Source organism: Oreochromis aureus, linkage group 13 (genome assembly GCF_013358895.1).
Source record: "Oreochromis aureus strain Israel breed Guangdong linkage group 13, ZZ_aureus, whole genome shotgun sequence".
Taxonomy (NCBI): Eukaryota; Metazoa; Chordata; class Actinopteri; order Cichliformes; family Cichlidae; genus Oreochromis; species Oreochromis aureus.
The window spans coordinates 20,414,194-20,433,634 of NC_052954.1; the positions used below are offsets into that span (position 1 = coordinate 20,414,194).

At 39.1% G+C, this 19,441-nt stretch overlaps 1 protein-coding gene across 1 annotated transcript; it reads right to left on the reverse strand.

The window, feature by feature from the left end:
* Window positions 1-3,615: 3,615 nt before the first annotated feature.
* LOC120443431 lies at window positions 3,616-10,221 on the reverse strand. Its single transcript, XM_039622117.1, has 9 exons — window positions 10,097-10,221; window positions 9,591-9,911; window positions 9,129-9,428; window positions 8,821-8,983; window positions 8,585-8,673; window positions 8,452-8,486; window positions 5,248-5,304; window positions 5,079-5,145; window positions 3,616-4,932 (listed from the first exon to the last, which is right to left on the reverse strand). Exons 1-9 carry the CDS (start codon window positions 10,167-10,169, stop codon window positions 4,928-4,930), a joined length of 1,110 nt encoding a protein of 369 aa, XP_039478051.1. The 5' UTR covers window positions 10,170-10,221; the 3' UTR covers window positions 3,616-4,927.
* Window positions 10,222-19,441: the final 9,220 nt, after the last annotated feature.

Genomic DNA, 19,441 nt, shown 5'->3' on the forward strand with positions numbered 1-19,441 from the left:
CAGTGATCACCGGCTTTTTTTAGGGGTTTGTTCAGATTAAATAGAACAAGATAATAATTGATCAACAAATCGATTTACTCTGCCTTACAGAAACCTGGTTGCAGCAGGATGAGTATGTTAGTTTAAATGAATCAACACCCCCGAGTCATTCCAACTACCAGAAATCTCGAAGCACAGGCCGAGGGGGCGGTGTGGCAGCAATTTTTCACACCAGCCTATTAATCAACGAAAGACCAAGACAGACTTTTAATTCATTTGAAAGCCTGATGCTTAACCTCGTCCACCCCAGCTGTAAAACTCAGAAACCAGTCTTACTTGTTATCATCTATCGTCCACCTGGGCCTTACAGAGTTTCTGTCTGATTTCTCAGACTTTTTATCTGATTTAGTGCTCAGCTCAGATAAAATAATTATTGTGGGTGATTTTAACATCCATGTAGATACTAAAAATGACAGCCTCAACATCGCATTTAATCTGTTATTAGACTCAATTGGCTTCTCTCAAAATGTAAAAGAACCCACCCACCACTTTAATCACACTCTAGATCTTGTTTTAACATATGGCATAGAAACTGAACATTTAACAGTGTTTCCTGAAAACCCTCTGCTGTCTGATCATTTCCTGATAACATTCACATTTACAATAATTGATTACACAGCAGTGGAGAGTAGACTTTATCAAAGTAGATGTCTTTCTGAAAGTGCTGTAACTAAGTTTAAGAATATAATCCACCCAGTGTTATCATCTTCAATGCCCTGTACCAACATAGAGCAGAGAAGCTATCTGAACGCTACTCCAACAGAGGTCGATTATCTTGTTAATAATTTTACCTCCTCACTACGCATGCGACTCTGGATACTGTAGCTCCTGTGAAAACTAAGGCCTCAAATCCGAAGTACCTGACTCCGTGGTATAATTCTCAAACACGTAGCCTAAAGCAGATAACTCGTAAGCTGGAGAGGAAATGGTGTGTCACAAATTTAGAGGATCATCATTTAGCCTGGAGAAATAGTTTGCTGCTTTATAAGAAAGCCCTCCATAAAGCCAGAACATCTTACTATTCATCACTGATTGAAGAAAATAAGAACAACCCCAGGTTTCTTCAGCACTGTAGCCAGTCTGACAAAAAGTCAGAGCTCTACTGAGCCAACAATCCCTTTAACGTTAACTAGTAATGACTTCATGAACTTCTTCACAAATAAAATTTTTATCATTAGAGAAAAATTACCAATAATCATCCCACAGATGTAATATTGTCTACAGCTACTCTTAGTACCATTCATGTTAAGTTAGACTCTTTTTCTCCAATTGATCTTTCTGAGTTAACTTCAATAATTACTTCCTCCAAACCATCAACGTGTCTTTTAGACCCCATTCCTACAAAACTGCTCAAAGAAGTCCTGCCATTAATTAATTCTTCGATCTTAAATATGATCAACCTATCTCTAATAATCGGCTATGTACCACAGGCCTTCAAGCTGGCTGTAGTTAAACCTTTACTTAAAAAGCCATCTCTAGACCCAGCTGTCTTAGCTAATTATAGGCCAATCTCCAACCTTCCTTTCATATCAAAAATCCTTGAAAGAGTAGTTGTCAAACAGCTAACAGATCATCTGCAGAGGAATGGCTTATTTGAAGTGTTTCAGTCAGGTTTCAGAGCTCATCACAGCACAGAAACAGCTTTAGTGAAGGTTACAAATGATCTTCTTATGGCCTCTGACAGTGGACTCATCTCTGTGCTTGTCCTGCTAGACCTCAGTGCAGCGTTTGATACTGTTGACCATAATATCCTATTAGAGCGATTAGAACATGCTGTAGGTATTACAGGTACTGCACTGCAGTGGTTTGTATCATATCTATCTAATAGACTCCAGTTTGTACATGTAAATGGAGAGTCCTCTTCACACACTAAGGTCAATTATGGTGTTCCACAGGGTTCAGTGCTAGGACCAATTCTATTTACATTATACATGCTTCCCCTAGGCAGCATCATTAGAAGACATAGCATACATTTTCACTGCTATGCAGATGACACCCAGCTCTATCTGTCCATGAAGCCAGATAACACACACCAATTAGTTAAACTGCAGGAATGTCTTAAAGACATAAAGACCTGGATGGCCGCTAACTTTCTGCTTCTTAATTCAGATAAAGCTGAGGTTATTGTACTCGGCCCTGAAAATCTTAGAAATATGGTATCTAAGCAGATTCTTACTCTGGATGGCATTACCTTGGCCTCCAGTAATGCTGTGAGGAACCTTGGAGTCATTTTTGACCAGGACATGTCCTTCAATGCACATATTAAACAAATATGTAAGACTGCTTTCTTCCATTTGTGCAACATCTCTAAAATTAGAAATATCCTGTCTCAGAGTGATGCTGAAAAACTAGTTCATGCATTTATTACTTCCAGGCTGGACTACTGTAATTCTTTATTATCAGGATGTCCTAAAAACTCTCTGAAAAGCCTTCAGCTAATCCAAAATGCTGCAGCAAGAGTACTGACAGGGACTAGAAAGAGAGAGCATATTTCTCCTGTTTTGGCTTTCCTTCATTGGCTTCCTGTTAAATCCAGAATTGAATTCAAAATCCTGCTCCTCACATACAAGGTCTTAAATAATCAGGCCCCATCTTATCTTAATGACCTTGTAGTACCGTATCACCCTATTAGAGCACTTCGCTCTCGCACTGCAGGCCTACTTGTTGTTCCTAGAGTGTTTAAAAGTAGAATGGGAGGCAGAGCCTTCAGTTTGTTTTGTTTTGTTTTATCAGGCTTATATTATATTATTTTGGTGAGTGTATGTGATGTGTTGGTTGTCTGTTTGTTTGTTTGTACGGACATACTGCAAATCAATTTCCCGTTAGGGACAATAAAGTTACCATTGACCACCATTGACCATTGTTTTCAGGCCCCTCTTCTGTGGAACCAGCTTCCAGTTTGGATTCGGGAGACAGACGCTATCTCTACTTTCAAGATTAGGCTTAAAACTTTCCTTTTTGCTAAAGCGTATAGTTAGGGATGGACCAGGTGACCCTGAATCCTCCCTTAGTTATGCTGCAATAGACGTAGGCTGCCGGGGATTCCCATGATGCATTGAGTTTTTCCCTTCCAGTCACCTTTCTCACTCACTATGTGTTAATAGACCTCTCTGCATCGAATCATATCTGTTATTAATCTCTGTCTCTCTTCCACAGCATGTCTTTCATCCCGTTTTCCTTCTTTCACCCCAACCGGTCGCAGCAGATAGCTGCCCCTCCCTGAGCCTGGTTCTGCCGGAGGTTTCTTCCTGTTAAAAGGGAGTTTTTCCTTCCCACTGTCGCCAAAGTGCTTGCTCATAGGGGGTCATATGATTGTTGGGTTTTTCTCTGTATTTATTATTGTGCTATCTACTGTACAATATAAAGCGCCTTGAGGCGACTTTTGTTGTGATTTGGCGCTATATAAATAAAATTGAATTGAATTGAATTGAATTATTCTGTGTTTTTTCACTCACGGACCGTGTGTATGTAGTTTCGTTCCACCTCATGTAAACATGTGATGCCAATGACAATAAAGCTTCCTTGAATCCTTGAATCCTTGAACAAATATGGTTATCAAATAATTCAAGCGTTTATAGTGGATCATACAGGCGAGGTATCATCAAAATATACAGCAGACTTACAGTAAAACAGCCACTGTAGGCTTCAAAAAATAATAACACAACTCAAAAATATTTCATACATAAGATAGATGGATAATAACACGTATCTATAAAATGTTTCTCAGATGTATTATTTTTAATAAGTCACATTTGTTTTGAGTGATTGTTAACTAAATATTTTAAAATGTAGGTAATGACTTTTCAGATTTTTGTAATTCTTTTAACATAATTCTTCTTAATAAAAAAAACAAGTAGTCTGATTCACACTAAAATGGATTAATACTCAGGTTTTTCCCTTTAGTGTTTCACAAAGTGACTTTTTCACATACATCATTTAAAACAATAAAACCACTTAATTACATTTTGTTCTCTTCTATGTCATTCTTAACAGAAAATTCTGTTCCATATGAACAATCAGTCACAGATGAACACTGTATACTTCACATTAGCTCATTCTCACATGAACATCCATTTTCACATAATCTCTTGTTAATTCAAATACAGAGGAATATCATCATTTTAAATGATATCGTCTTATTCAATATATGTGAAAAACTTATACCTGATGATATTCTGATCAGTATGAAGCAATTAAGCATAATTAACTGTCAGCAAAATCACATATGAATAATGTTTCTTTAGTCAACAAGTACTTAATACCATTTCTCTTATTAGGAATCATGTATAATATTGGATTGGTGACACATTTCTCTGCTACGGTCGAAGCTGGATCATGTCTATGCACACAAAATCTAGACATTAACATAATTTTCATTAGTCAAACCACATTTCTCATTCACCATATTAATTAAACATAACTTAATTATATTTATGATTAAGAAAAAAGATGATTTACTATTACCAAATGCACATACTCGAAAACTCACAAAAGGCTGGATGTTAAGGCCTTTTACCCTCTCACAGATGTGATGACAGGTAATCCAGGGGGACATCTGTCTCCGTCCCACCTCTCTCGACAATGTTGGTGTTTATGATGTTCATTTATTACACTAAAGCCACTGAACATGCCAGTCATCTTTAAAATGACAACAAGCTGTAATCAAAAACTGTGCAACAAGCTTTTATGCAGCCATGCAGGAAATTCATTAAACAATAGTTAAAGAGAAGAACATACAAGTTAATACACAACAAGATAATAACAGCAGTCAAAATATGTAATCTAACAGACTCTAGTAATATGTATACAGATAAGAAAGCAAAATATATACATATATATAATTTTATAATGTTTCACTGTGCTATATATAATGTCTGTGTCTTTTCATTTACTCTGTTGGAGAACAGAAAGAAATATGACAAACAAGAAAGGTAAGCAAATTAAAAGGGAAATGTGACATTAGTAAAATGATTTGAAATGAAGGAAACATAAGAAGTAAGAAGCAGAGTATATTTGGTTTGAGGTCTTTTAATATTTACCCTTTGTTTCTTTAAGGTAAAACACAGAACTGTACATGCTCTCAGCATCACTTTCAGCAAATGATGCCTGGAAAAAGGGAACAAAACAAGAAGTTTGAAACCTTTGCAGTTGTGACTGATTTAATAAAAATGAAAATATATATGGTATATTGGAATATGTTAGCGATACCTCTGGTGGTTTTTTTTGCATGTACACACCAATGGAATATGTTACTTCCTCTTCCACCTGTGTAGAATAAGCAACATGTAATTTACAGAATGGCTGAACAACATCACTGTGGTGTTATTCCCAAATCTTACTCATATAGACCCTTGATCAGGACCCCTTTGTGTGGCATTCACAATCACTGAGAGCCCTTTAGCATCATTTTCAAAATGTAGGGTGTGAGTTGACAAGATACAAGTATCTGAATGAATAAGAAAGGGTCTGAATTATCAGAAGTGTTGAGAAAGGTGGGAGTGAAAGAGATTCATTACATCTGAGAGAGGGTAAAAGGTCTTAACATCCAGCTTGTTATGCTTACAGTGATGCAAAGTGCTATGACAGAGTTTATCTGTATATGCTTTTGCTAACATCAAAAGCATATACAGATATATGCTTTAATTCTTAATCAAAGATATAATTAAAATAGAAGTTTAATTAATATGATAATTGTGCAATGTGGTTTGAATAATGGAAATGTCTGTTCTAATGTAGAATAGAATGGAATAGATCTTTATCGTCACTGTTACAAGAACAATGAAACACAGTTTGGCATCTCTCCATTAGCAGCAGGTAGAGTTTGTGTGTGTAGACATGATCTAGCTTTGAACTTTGTAGATTTTTATTTGTGTGTGGCAGGAATGTGAAGAGTATGTTGTAAATACTAAACACAGGATCATAATTTATATGTGATCATAATTTATTTTGCTGATAGTTAATCTTGCCTAGCTGCTGAATTGTGGATAAGAAAATATAATTTTCCGATTAGTAGACCTTGCACTGACAGTCTGTGTAGAGATGGCCTTGGAGGCTGTGTGTTGTGATTAGCAAAAAGAGTTTTTAAGAGAAAAACAAGTATTAGTTGAGTTAATGATAGATCATGTTAAAGTACAACACTGAAAAGAAGAAAATGTAATGAAGAGATTTTAACATTTAAATTTTATTGTAAGAGGATAATAAAGTGTGACTGGACATTGGGTGATTAAATGGCAACATCTGTGATTGAATGTCGGGTTGGATGAAAGTTTTGTGGAGGAGAAATACGTTGTCTTCCCTTTGTCTTCTGTGAGATGAGCACCTCAGAAGATTGGATCTCAGAGTGACTCTGAGAAGATTTGGCTTCCTGTTGGACTATTATAGAACCGGGATGCAGGATAAGTGCATTCTCAGATTGCAATTTTCAGCATTAGCAGGTGATTTGATTATTATTTGATTCTGCTTTACTTTGCTCCTGCTAAATTGCTTTAATAAAACATCCTGCATCCAAAAAGTCTAAAATTTGCAGATTCTCTTCGGGAAACAGTAAAGGTAAAAACCTGAGTATTAATTAACATTAGTATAAATAACTTTTAGAGGTTACGCCAGCCTTTTTAAAGTAACAGACCCTTGGGGCTTGCAAGGCTACTCAGGGCTGCCTGTTTTTCATTGGAGAAGGGAGGGTAGACATCCGCAGGCTAGAGGAAGTTAGAACTGGGCGAGTCTCCTCATCCGTTGATTCCATCCTAGCACGGCACTGCCTACTGGCAAGTACTCATAGGATGGTAAATGGTAAATGGCCTGTATTTATATAGCGCTTTACTAGTCCCTAAGGACCCCAAAGCGCTTTACATATCCAGTCATTCACCAATTCATTCACACACTGGTGATGGCAAGCTACGTTGTAGCCACAGCCACCCTGGGGCGCACTGACAGAGGCGAGGCTGCCGGACACTGGCGCCACCGGGCCCTCTGACCACCACCAGTAGGCAACGGGTGAAGTGTCTTGCCCAAGGACACAACGACCGAGACTGTCCGAGCCAGGGCTCGAACCGGCAACCTTCTGATTACAAGGCGAACTCCCAACTCTTGAGCCACGATAAGAGACTGGACTTTCTAAACAGAGAGCCAATCAGTTTTGGATGAAATGATTGTGAGACCTTGCCCCCATCCTATTATCAGACCCATTGAGCTCACTTGACGCATGATGTGAGTGGGGTTTAAGACGCCAGGGAAGGGATTTCAAAACTGCCTTGTAGATGGCAGACAGTTGGTGTGGTAAGCCACGCCCTCTGATCAGAGATGATCATTCATAGTGGACACAGATGGCCTTTTTCACTCTGCTTTCAAACCATCTGTCTTCTCTGTCCAAAATAAGAACATTGGCATCCTTGAAAGATCCTGAGACTTTAAACTTATAAAGGCAGCTTATGTATCAAAGAGCAGTGAGTAATGATTTATAGGATCAATCATCATGAATTTGCAAATTGTGATTTGAAATACCTCTAAATCACTGTGATTTTTAATTTCCACAATAATTAGTTAACACAACAAAACACACCTTTCAGCTTTTCATGTATTTTGAAACTGGGTTTTTTTTAGACCTGGAATGTAAATATGCCTGTTTCTAAACAACTTCTGTTGTTTGAATGTGCTATAGGATATAAATAAAACAGACATAATAGTCAAAACAAAAGGTTTCAGAATTTTTTTATAGTGAATGTTTGAGTTATATATTGTTTATTTCCTAAAAAATAATCTATTTAACAGAATTCACAGGGCTACATGCTAAACTTATATAAGCTAAACTTATACAATATAAAATATTGATCCTACCACCATATTATTGATCCGATACCAATGCTAGTGTTGGTATTTGTACTATTGATATCTGGATTGATCGCCCCACCTCTAATACACTATGTAGTTTAGCTAACAAGCTAAATGTTAGTGAAACACCATGACCAGGATGACTGAGAACCTACACAGACAAGAGGGCAAATACTCTTTCAAAGGCACTGTATATGAAAAATAGTATTACTACTTTAATTAAATGGTTAAATGTTAAATGTATAATATAAATGAACCATTGTTTAAAGAGGAAACCCTTTTAGTACCAGTTAATCTTTTGAACACATAAATAGGACATCCAACAATCTATCAGTGAGCACTGTGTTACTCTGAACTAATTAGTTCAAATCAAGTTCAAAAAAGAAAAAAATAATAGTGTCAATATGATAATTTTTCATGTTTATAAGGTATGTTTGTTTTTTATGGTATGGTATGTTTTCCATGTTCGGCCACTTATTTGAAGACTGTACTTCTTCATTATAATATTTTACCCTGTGTTTCACCTTCACCGTTCATTTAGTATCATGTAGGATGTCCAGAGGGTAATAATTCAGCATAACTTACCATTGCTGTGGCCAATGATTCTGCTTTGCTCTGCTCTAGTAAAACAAAACAGCTGTTACTGACTCTGTAACAATACACAATAATTCAAATGTGAATTTGGCATAGATTTAAATCAGAGTTCCATAAGACTTACTCTGTTTTAAAATAAACCAGAAGAACATCAAAATTAACAAGATCAGCACACCAAGAGGAGCGATGAGGATCTTTAGGTCAAATGAAGCTCTGCAACATGCAGTTTGAGAACACATAATTTAGTTTACTTTAATGAGTAATAAACAGTGTTTGTAAAAAAAATTAAATAACTACACAGTCTTTTTTATGAACAGTTGTACCACTAAATCCAGCATACAAATACAAAAGATATCTGACCTGTGTTTATTTTCTGCTACTGTAGATTTGCTCTGTTGTTCTTTTGTGGTAAATGTTCCATTTTCAGCAACAGTAGTAGTCGAAGTAGTCGAAGTAGTAGTAGTAACAGTAGTAGTAGTAGTGGTGGTAGTAGTAGTAGTAGTAGTAGTAGTAGGGGTAGTGGCTGTAGATCAAAGAAGAACAGTCATCACTACATTACTGTAACAATTATCATCCTAATATCTCTTAGAGTACTAACATTTATAACATTTATAAATGAATTCAATTCATATAGTTGTAGAGTTTAGTTGATAATTTACAGTACTTACTAGTAATTGGTTTTTCAGTAACAGTTAAATATACTGGTATCTGAATGTCCCCTTTAGCACACCAATACCAGCCACTGTTCTCTAATTTTAGTCCACTCATGGTCACTGTGAAAACATTTGGGTCCCTCATGTGAGCGGTCACTGTTGTTCCATCTATGGATCCAAATGATCCTGTCACACAGTTCCTGCCCAGCCTGCACCACTTCATTTCTCCAGAGTTACTGTGGTGACATCTGATGGTTATGCTTTCGCCAATATATCCTGTAATCTTCTGATGATCGACATAGAGACTGGGGGTATCTTCAAGGAAAATAAATGAATAACTTGATAAAAGTAATGAATGGAAAATTTCTTGGAAATTCAGTCTACACGTCTATTCTCTAACATGACAAATAAGAGAATATTCAGTCTGAAAAAAACTAAACTTTACTATTTGAAATGTGTAGAAAAATGGAGACTCACCACTGGTAACTGACAGTTGAAAATGCACTCCATCATCCACCCGTCCATCAATCCCCACTGCACACCAGTAATCAGCGTTTTCATTGGTCAGCTGGTTTATAGTCACAGTAAAAATTTTCTTTCTTTTGTCATCAGAGATTAAATATTTTCCTGAAGGGTCTGGTTTGTTTGTTTTTACTGCATCGCTGCAGTACGTCCAATAATATCCTTCACACAAGTACTTCACATTATTAACATATTGTGAGTCATAGAGACATGGGATGGAGATAGATTTTCCAGTTTTCACTGATACTTTACTGACTGTAGTTATGCTGTGAAGTCCTACAAGAAGAACAAAGTATTTTAATGGTTATGTTTTCTTGTAACATTTTTCTTTTACATGACGTGTCTATTTTACATGTACACACAGAGTGTTTTCATCTACAAGATTGTATATGTTTAATAGTTTTTAATTCTACAATTTGGTGACATTAACCTTTGAAACATGAGATATTTAAACTACTGACCTCTGAGTACACTGAAGAGGAGAAGAACGGTGAAATGAACAGCCATGGCAGTGAATGAGTAGACAAAACACATAAACCAATGTCAAGTTTGGTTCTACTTTTCAATTTATGCATTATGCAAATGCAACACTTAAAAGATGCCTTCCTATTAGTTCCTTATACTGTATGATGTTCACTGATAAGAACCACAATGCAGTACAAAGAAGAAGAACTTTCAGTGAGACAACAACTAGAGCATGCACACATACATAACCCTGCTGCATGGTTTTGCTGCAACATTTCTTAATATATGGAGACACCATTGCTGATAAGGTAGCTTAAGTTCAGATGAAAAAATAAATAAAAAGTCCCCTTCTGTGCACGTATTAACGTTTTTTACATGCTTATGTTGGTGAACTGTCAACATTTAGGAATGCATTAAATTATGTAGTGTATACATACACTACTGGGTGAGATATTCTACATTGCTACATTTTGTTTAAGTGGATAATGTAACTATGTGAACAAATGCCAGAAAATTGAAATTCTGAGGTTTTGGAACGTGTTCAGACTTATTTGTAATTTTTAAAAGTGATCTGATGCAATTGCTCTCCATGCTTTCTGAAAGTCTTGACACATTGTCTGCTTTTTTTTACTCATTTTCAGTCCAGTCCTTATACCTTACCATTTCAGAGGAATGTATTGTAGTACATCTGTTGCTACATGATTCCCAACAGATGCACCATGAACACAGTGGTTTCTCATTCAATACACGTGTTTTCTGTATTGCGCACAATTATACAGAGAGTTTTTGCACTGTTCACTGCTTGTACGGCCCATCTCACTCAATCAGTAAAGGTAAGTCAGAGGGGAGGTTTAGTAATATCAGTGTATCTATAGATCATCCACAACATTCACATTAGTCAACATCAATGGTGATCCATCTTTTATTTCCATAATCGCTTTTCATTTTTATGTGACTCAAAAAATATTACTAGAAACTTGATTTCTGTCCTCAGTGCAACACTTGATCAACTAAACTGGTAGAATCTGAGAATCCAAAGACATGACAAAATATTTGAAGCATTACACAGACAAATATCTACCCAATAATTATTGATCAAGTCCCTGTTTCTCCCACATCAAAAACCCAACTACATGTCAAACTGACCACAAGATGGCACCTTAAGACATCATTATTTTCAGGTATTCTGTGTAGTATCTTCAAATGCCCACTACAATTCATTAGTGAACAGACAAAACACATTAACCTCTATCAACGTCTTTATGGCATGCTCTGAATACACAAACGTAAATATCTTTGAACAGCACAGCAAATATAACCAGGGAAAAGTGCACAAAATACACTCAAGAGAAGGGTTCAATTTTTACTTATGAAAAACATACAGTACACAGTACACAAATTACTTCCTAGTAAAACTACACCTGCCCTTTGATAAACAATTCTTTTGTGAGATATGGGCTATTCAAAGCCCAGGGCTAACGATGTGCCTGGGTGCAACACGCTGTGGTTTTAATAGAACGACACCGCATCTTACTGGAATCTGTGGATACCACACAAAAAGCTACGGATATACTATATTTCTGATCATTTTTAACATAGAGAGAGAGAATTACTGACAGGTTTTGCTGTGGTGTTGGTGAAACAAAATAGTAATAATAATAATAATAAAAAACCCTTGTTACTTCTGTCAAACCTGTTTACCAATGCTGATATCAGCATAAATAATCTATACTCATACTTGTAATAAAGATATCACAAACATCAAAGTTTTAATAGAGCCATTGCTCTCCGGAGGTAGTTGTGCTTTGTTATTAATATTGTATCTGTATATCTTTAGGGCCCGAGCACTTCGAGTGCGAAGGCCCTATTGTATCTGCTCTGTTTATTATTATTATCATTATTATTATTATTATTAGGGCCCGAGCACAAAAGTGCGAAGGCCCTATTGTATCTGCTCTGTTTCTTATTATTATTATTATTATTATTATTATTATTATTATTATTTCGGCAAATGAATCGGCCTTTTGAGGGCCTAAACATGCTCGAAAACTCATGAAATTTTGCAGACGCGTCAGGTCTGGTGAAAATTTACGTATTTTAATGTCCGTAGACATGTCCAGGGAAAATTGGCTCAGTAGCGCCACCTAGAAAAATGAGAAACGCGAGCCCCGAGATGGGTATGACCTACATGTATAAAACTCGGAACACATATCTAACATTCGGAGACGCACATAAAAGTCTATTATGGCCATGTCCTAAACCCAACAGGAAGTCCGCCATTTGGAAGTGAAGGTGACATTTTGGCTCTAATTTTGCCATTTCCATGCCTCGAACTTTTGCGAACTCCTCATTGGAATTTCATCGTACAAGCTTCATATTTGGTCAGTGTCAACTACACACCTGGGCCATGTTAAATTGCGGAGCTTTTGAGTTTTCGGGTTACTGTGAGGCCGTGGCGCCACGGCGAATTTCAATGACTCGCCATGAAAATCTTATTGCCTCTCGTTCTGTCATACATTGTCCGACCTTGACCAAAGTGGACACATATGATAAGGCTCCACCCCTGAACATATTTCAACTGCCATATTTGACACCAGGGACAGCGCCACCTAGTGGGAACAGGAAATGTCATGTTTTACACTTTGGGGTACAGTATTGTAATGGGTGACATCTGCAGCCTCAAATTTCTCCAGGAAAGCCTTAAGGAGTTGGTCTTGGGTTACAGAGAAAACTGTGAGTTTTCGCTGAAGGGTGTGACCCCAGCAGCATGGCGAACATTGAGGTCTCGCCATGAAGAAACAAATTAGTGTAACTCAATGAAATCCAATGTGATCAGTACCAGATTTTACAGGGATGATGTCAGACCCGCCCTGAACAGATTGATATGCCCATTGTCAGGAATACGTAGAGCGCCACCTAGTGGCACCAGGAAATGTCATGTCTTTCATTTTGTTGTACTGATTTTCACAGGTTCATCGTGGCCACCTCAAAAGCGGTGAATATCACCATCAGTCCCTCTTGATGCTTCAGTGAGAAAATTGACTATAAACTGAACGGCGCACCCTGGTGGCAGCGCAGTTCACCATGAAAGATGAAGTGGCTTTTGAGGGGCTTGAAAAGTTTAAAAGTCTTGAAATTTGGCGCACACCTCTAATGTGATGAGGGATTTCTTTTATATGTTCATTTTCCTTGAACAGCGCAAAAAATGGCTCCACAGCGCCCCTACAAAATTTCAAAACAACAGCCCCTGCTCTGTGTTTTATGTATGAGTTTGAAACCTGGCAAGCTTATTGGAGATATCAAGATGTACAAAAAGTCTCTTGGAGCAATATCCCAAATCCAACAGGAAGTCAGCCATTTTAAAATCAATGTGTAAATTTGGCGACATTTTCCCCTCTTTCAGGCCTCATACTTTGACGAACTCCTCCAAGGGATTTCATTAGATTTACGCGATCTCCTGTGTGTGGAATCTAAAGACCTTTGTGATGTTAAATTGCGAAGCTTTTACGTTCAGGGAAGCGGGGTGGTCATGGCGGCACGTGGAGTTTCAATCCCTCGCCAAAAGCAGTAACCTGCTGTCGCTCAAAAACACAATGTCCAATCTCTCCCAAAGGTCGCAGGCGTGATGAGACTCGAGCTCGGAAATGTTTGTTATGCCATTTGTCAGTAATGGTTAGAGCGCCACCTAGTGGGACGACTATAATAATGGTTGAATGAGATGAAATTTTAGCTGGTGGTTAAATGCATGAATTCCATCAATGTGACATCAGATCGGAGCGCTGGTTTTAGGTGTTGGGCTTGGCTCGACGCGCGCCGGGGTGCGAGGGCCCTCATATCGCTGCTTGCAGCTTTAATTAGGGCCCGAGCACAAAAGTGCGAAGGCCCTATTGTATCTGCTCTGTTTCTTATTATTATTATTATTATTATTATTATTATTATTATTATTATTATTATTATTATTATTATTTCGGCAAATGAATCGGCCTTTTGAGGGCTAAACATGCTCGAAAACTCATGAAATTTTGCAGACGCGTCAGGTCTGGTGAAAATTTACGTATTTTAATGTCCGTGAGACATGTCCAGGGAAAATTGGCTCAGTAGCGCCACCTAGAAAAATGAGAAACGCGAGCCCCGAGATGGGTATGACCTACATGTATAAAACTCGAACACATATCTAGCGTTCGGAGACGCACATAAAAGTCTATTATGGCCATGTCCTAAACCCAACAGGAAGTCCGCCATTTGGAAGTGAAGTTGACATTTTGGCTCTAATTTTGCCATTTCCATGCCTCGAACTTTTTCGAACTCCTCCTTGGGATTTGGTCGTATAAGCTTCATTTTTGTCAGTGTCAACTACACACCTGGGCCATGTTAAATTGCGGAGCTTTTGAGTTTTCGGGTTACTGTGAGGCCGTGGCGCCACGGCGAATTTCGATGACTCGCCATGAAAATCTTATTGCCTCTCGTTCTGTCATACATTGTCCGACCTTGACCAAAGTGGACACATATGATAAGGCTCCAACCCTGAACATATTTCAACTGCCATATTTGACACCAGGGACAGCGCCACCTAGTGGGAACAGGAAATGTCATGTTTTACACTTTGGGGTACAGTATTGTAATGGGTGACATCTGCAGCCTCAAATTTCTCCAGGAAAGCCTTAAGGAGTTGGTCTTGGGTTACAGAGAAAACTGTGAGTTTTCGCGGAAGGGTGTGACCCCAGCAGCATGGCGAACATTGAGGTCTCGCCATGAAGAAACAAATTAGTGTAACTCAATGAAATCCAATCTGATCAGTACCAGATTTTACAGGGATGATGTCAGACCCGCCCTGAACAGATTGATATGCCCATTGTCAGGAATACGTAGAGCGCCACCTAGTGGCACCAGGAAATGTCATGTCTTTCATTTTGTTGTACTGATTTTCACAGGTTCATCGTGGCCACCTCAAAAGCGGTGAATATCACCATCAGTCCCTCTTGATGCTTCAGTGAGAAAATTGTGACTTTAAACTGAACGGCGCACCCTGGTGGCAGCGCAGTTCACCATGAAAGATGAAGTGGCTTTTGAGGGACTTGAAAAGTTTAAAAGTCTTGAAATTTGGCGCACACCTCTAATGTGATGAGGATTTCTTTTTATATGTTCATTTTCCTTGAACAGCGCAAAATGGCTCCACAGCGCCCCCTACAAAATTTCAAAACAACAGCCCCTGCTCTGTGTTTTATGTATGAGTTTGAAACCTGGCAAGCTTATTGGAGATATCAAGATGTACAAAAAAGTCTCTTGGAGCAATATCCCAAATCCAACAGGAAGTCAGCCATTTTAAAATTAATGTGTAAATTTGGCGACATTTTCCCTCTTTTCAGGCCTCATACTTTGACGAACTCCTCCAAGGGATTTCATTAGATTTACGCGATCTCCTGTGTGTGGAATCTAAAGACCTTTGTGATGTTAAATTGCGAAGCTTTTTACGTTCAGGGAAACGGGTGGTCATGGCGGCACGTGGAGTTTCACTCACTCGCCAAAAGCAGTAACCTGTTGTCGCTCAAAAACACAATGTCCAATCTCTCCCAAAGTTCGCAGGCGTGATGAGACTCGAGCTCGGAAATGTTTGTTATGCCATTTGTCAGCAATGGTTAGAGCGCCACCTAGTGGGACGACTATAATAATGGTTGAATGAGATGAAATTTTAGCTGGTGGTTAAATGCATGAATTCCATCAATGTGACATCAGATCGGAAGCGCTGGTTTTAGGTGTTGGGCTTGGCTCGACGCCGCCGGTGCGAGGGCCCTCATATCGCTGCTTGCAGCTTTAATTAGGGCCCGAGCACAAAAGTGCGAAAGGCCCTATTGTATCTGCTCTGTTTCTTATTATTATTATTATTATTATTATTATTATTATTATTATTATTATTATTTTCGGCAAATGAATCGGCCTTTTGAGGGCCTAAACATGCTCGAAAACTCATGAAATTTTGCAGACGCGTCAGGTCTGGTGAAAATTTACGTATTTTAATGTCCGTGAGACATGTCCAGGGAAAATTGGCTCAGTAGCGCCACCTAGAAAAATGAGAAATGCGAGCCCCGAGATGGGTATGACCTACATGTATAAAACTCGGAACACATATCTAGCGTTCGGGCGCGCATATAAAAGTCTATTATGGCCATGTCCTAAACCCAACAGGAAGTCCGCCATTTGGAAGTGAAGGTGACATTTTGGCTCTAATTTTGCCATTTCCATGCCTCGAACTTTTGCGAACTCCTCATTGGAATTTCATCGTACAAGCTTCATATTTGGTCAGTGTCAACTACACACCTGGGCCATGTTAAATTGCGGAGCTTTTGAGTTTTCGCGATACTGTGAGGCCGTGGCGCCACGGCGAATTTCGATGACTCGCCATGAAAATCTTATTGCCTCTCGTTCTGTCATACATTGTCCGACCTTGACCAAAGTGGACACATATGATAAGGCTCCACCCCTGAACATATTTCAACTGCCATATTTGACACCAGGGACAGCGCCACCTAGTGGGAACAGGAAATGTCATGTTTTACACTTTGGGGTACAGTATTGTAATGGGTGACATCTGCAGCCTCAAATTTCTCCAGGAAAGCCTTAAGGAGTTGGTCTTGGGTTACAGAGAAAACTGTGAGTTTTCGCTGAAGGGTGTGACCCCAGCAGCATGGCGAACATTGAGGTCTCGCCATGAAGAAACAAATTAGTGTAACTCAATGAAATCCAATCTGATCAGTACCACATTTTACAGGGATGATGTCAGACCCGCCCTGAACAGATTGATATGCCCATTGTCAGGAATACGTAGAGCGCCACCTAGTGGCACCAGGAAATGTCATGTCTTTCATTTTGTTGTACTGATTTTCACAGGTTCATCGTGGCCACCTCAAAAGCGGTGAATATCACCATCAGTCCCTCTTGATGCTTCAGTGAGAAAATTGTGACTATAAACTGAACGGCGCACCCTGGTGGCAGCGCAGTTCACCATGAAAGATGAAGTGGCTTTTGAGGGGCTTGAAAAGTTTAAAAAGTCTTGAAATTTGGCGCACACCTCTAATGTGATGAGGGATTTCTTTTATATGTTCATTTTCCTTGAACAGCGCAAAATGGCTCCACAGCGCCCCCTACAAAATTTCAAAACAACAGCCCCTGCTCTGTGTTTTATGTATGAGTTTGAAACCTGGCAAGCTTATTGGAGATATCAAGATGTACAAAAAGTCTCTTGGAGCAATATCCCAAATCCAACAGGAAGTCAGCCATTTTAAAATTAATGTGTAAATTTGGCGACATTTTCCCTCTTTTCAGGCCTCATACTTTGACGAACTCCTCCAAGGGATTTCATTAGATTTACGCGATCTCCTGTGTGTGGAATCTAAAGACCTTTGTGATGTTAAATTGCGAAGCTTTTACGTTCAGGGAAACGGGGTGGTCATGGCGGCACGTGGAGTTTCACTCACTCGCCAAAACCAGTAACCTGCTGTCGCTCAAAAACACAATGTCCAATCTCTCCCAAAGTTCGCAGGCGTGATGAGACTCGAGCTCGGAAATGTTTGTTATGCCATTTGTCAGCAATGGTTAGAGCGCCACCTAGTGGGACGACTATAATAATGGTTGAATGAGATGAAATTTTAGCTGGTGGTTAAATGCATGAATTCCATCAATGTGACATCAGATCGGAAGCGCTGGTTTTAGGTGTTGGGCTTGGCTCGACGCGCCAGGGTGCGAGGGCCCTCATATCGCTGCTTGCAGCTTTAATTAGGGCCCGAGCACAAAAGTGCGAAGGCCCTATTGTATCTGCTCTGTTTCTTATTATTATTATTATTATTATTATTATTATTATTATTATTATTATTATTATTATTATTATTATTATTTCGGCAAATGAATCGGCCTTTTGAGGGCCTAAACATGCTCGAAAACTCATGAAATTTTGCAGACTCGTCAGGTCTGGTGAAAATTTACGTATTTTAATGTCCGTAGACATGTCCAGGAAAATTGGCTCAGTAGCGCCACCTAGAAAAATGAGAAACGCGAGCCCCGAGATGGGTATGACCTACATGTATAAAACTCGAACACATATCTAACGTTCGGAGACGCACATAAAAGTCTATTATGGCCATGTCCTAAACCCAACAGGAAGTCCGCCATTTGGAAGTGAAGGTGACATTTTGGCTCTAATTTTGCCATTTCCATGCCTCGAACTTTTGCGAACTCCTCATTGGAATTTCATCGTACAAGCTTCATATTTGGTCAGTCTCAACTACACACCTGGGCCATGTTAAATTGCGGAGCTTTTGAGTTTTCGGGTTACTGTGAGGCCGTGGCGCCACGGCGAATTTCGATGACTCGCCATGAAAATCTTATTGCCTCTCGTTCTGTCATACATTGTCCGACCTTGACCAAAGTGGACACATATGATAAGGCTCCACCCCTGAACATATTTCAACTGCCATATTTGACATCAGGGACAGCGCCACCTAGTGGGAACAGGAAATGTCATGTTTTACACTTTGGGGTACAGTATTGTAATGGGTGACATCTGCAGCCTCAAATTTCTCCAGGAAAGCCTTAAGGAGTTGGTCTTGGGTTACAGAGAAACTGTGAGTTTTCGCTGAAGGGTGTGACCCCAGCTGCATGGCGAACATTGAGGTCTCGCCATGAAGAAACAAATTAGTGTAACTCAATGAAATCCAATCTGATCAGTACCAGATTTTACAGGGATGATGTCAGACCCGCCCTGAACAGATTGATATGCCCATTGTCAGGAATACGTAGAGCGCCACCTAGTGGCAACAGGAAATGTCATGTCTTTCATTTTGTTGTACTGATTTTCACAGGTTCATCGTGGCCACCTCAAAAGCGGTGAATATTAACATCAGTCCCTCGTGATGCTTCAGTGAGAAAATTGTGACTTTAAACTGAACGGCGCACCCTGGTGGCATCGCGGTTCACCATGACCAATGAAGTGGCTTTTGAGGGGCTTGGAAAGTTTAAAAAGTCTTGAAAATTGGCGCACACCTCTAATGTGATGAGGGATTTCTTTTTATATGTTCATTTTCCTTGAACAGCGCAAAATGGCTCCACAGCGCCCCTACAAAATTTCAAAACAACAGCCCCTGCTCTGTGTTTTATGTATGAGGTTGAAACCTGGCAAGCTTATTGGAGATATCAAGATGTACAAAAAGTCTCTTGGAGCAATATCCCAAATCCAACAGGAAGTCAGCCATTTTAAAATCAATGTGTAAATTTGGCGACATTTTCCCCTCTTTTCAGGCCTCATACTTTGACGAACTCCTCCAAGGGATTTCATTAGATTTACGCGATCT

Coding starts and splice junctions, on each gene's coding strand:
- LOC120443431 (XM_039622117.1), bottom strand. CDS start 10,169: ATGTGTTTTGTCTACTCATTCACTGCCATGGCTGTTCATTTCACCGTT. Junction 9,429..9,590: donor TCAACTGTCAGTTACCAGTG/GTGAGTCTCCAT, acceptor TTTTCCTTGAAG/ATACCCCCAGTCTCTATGTC. Junction 8,487..8,584: donor CTGGTTTATTTTAAAACAGA/GTAAGTCTTATG, acceptor TTGTTTTACTAG/AGCAGAGCAAAGCAGAATCA.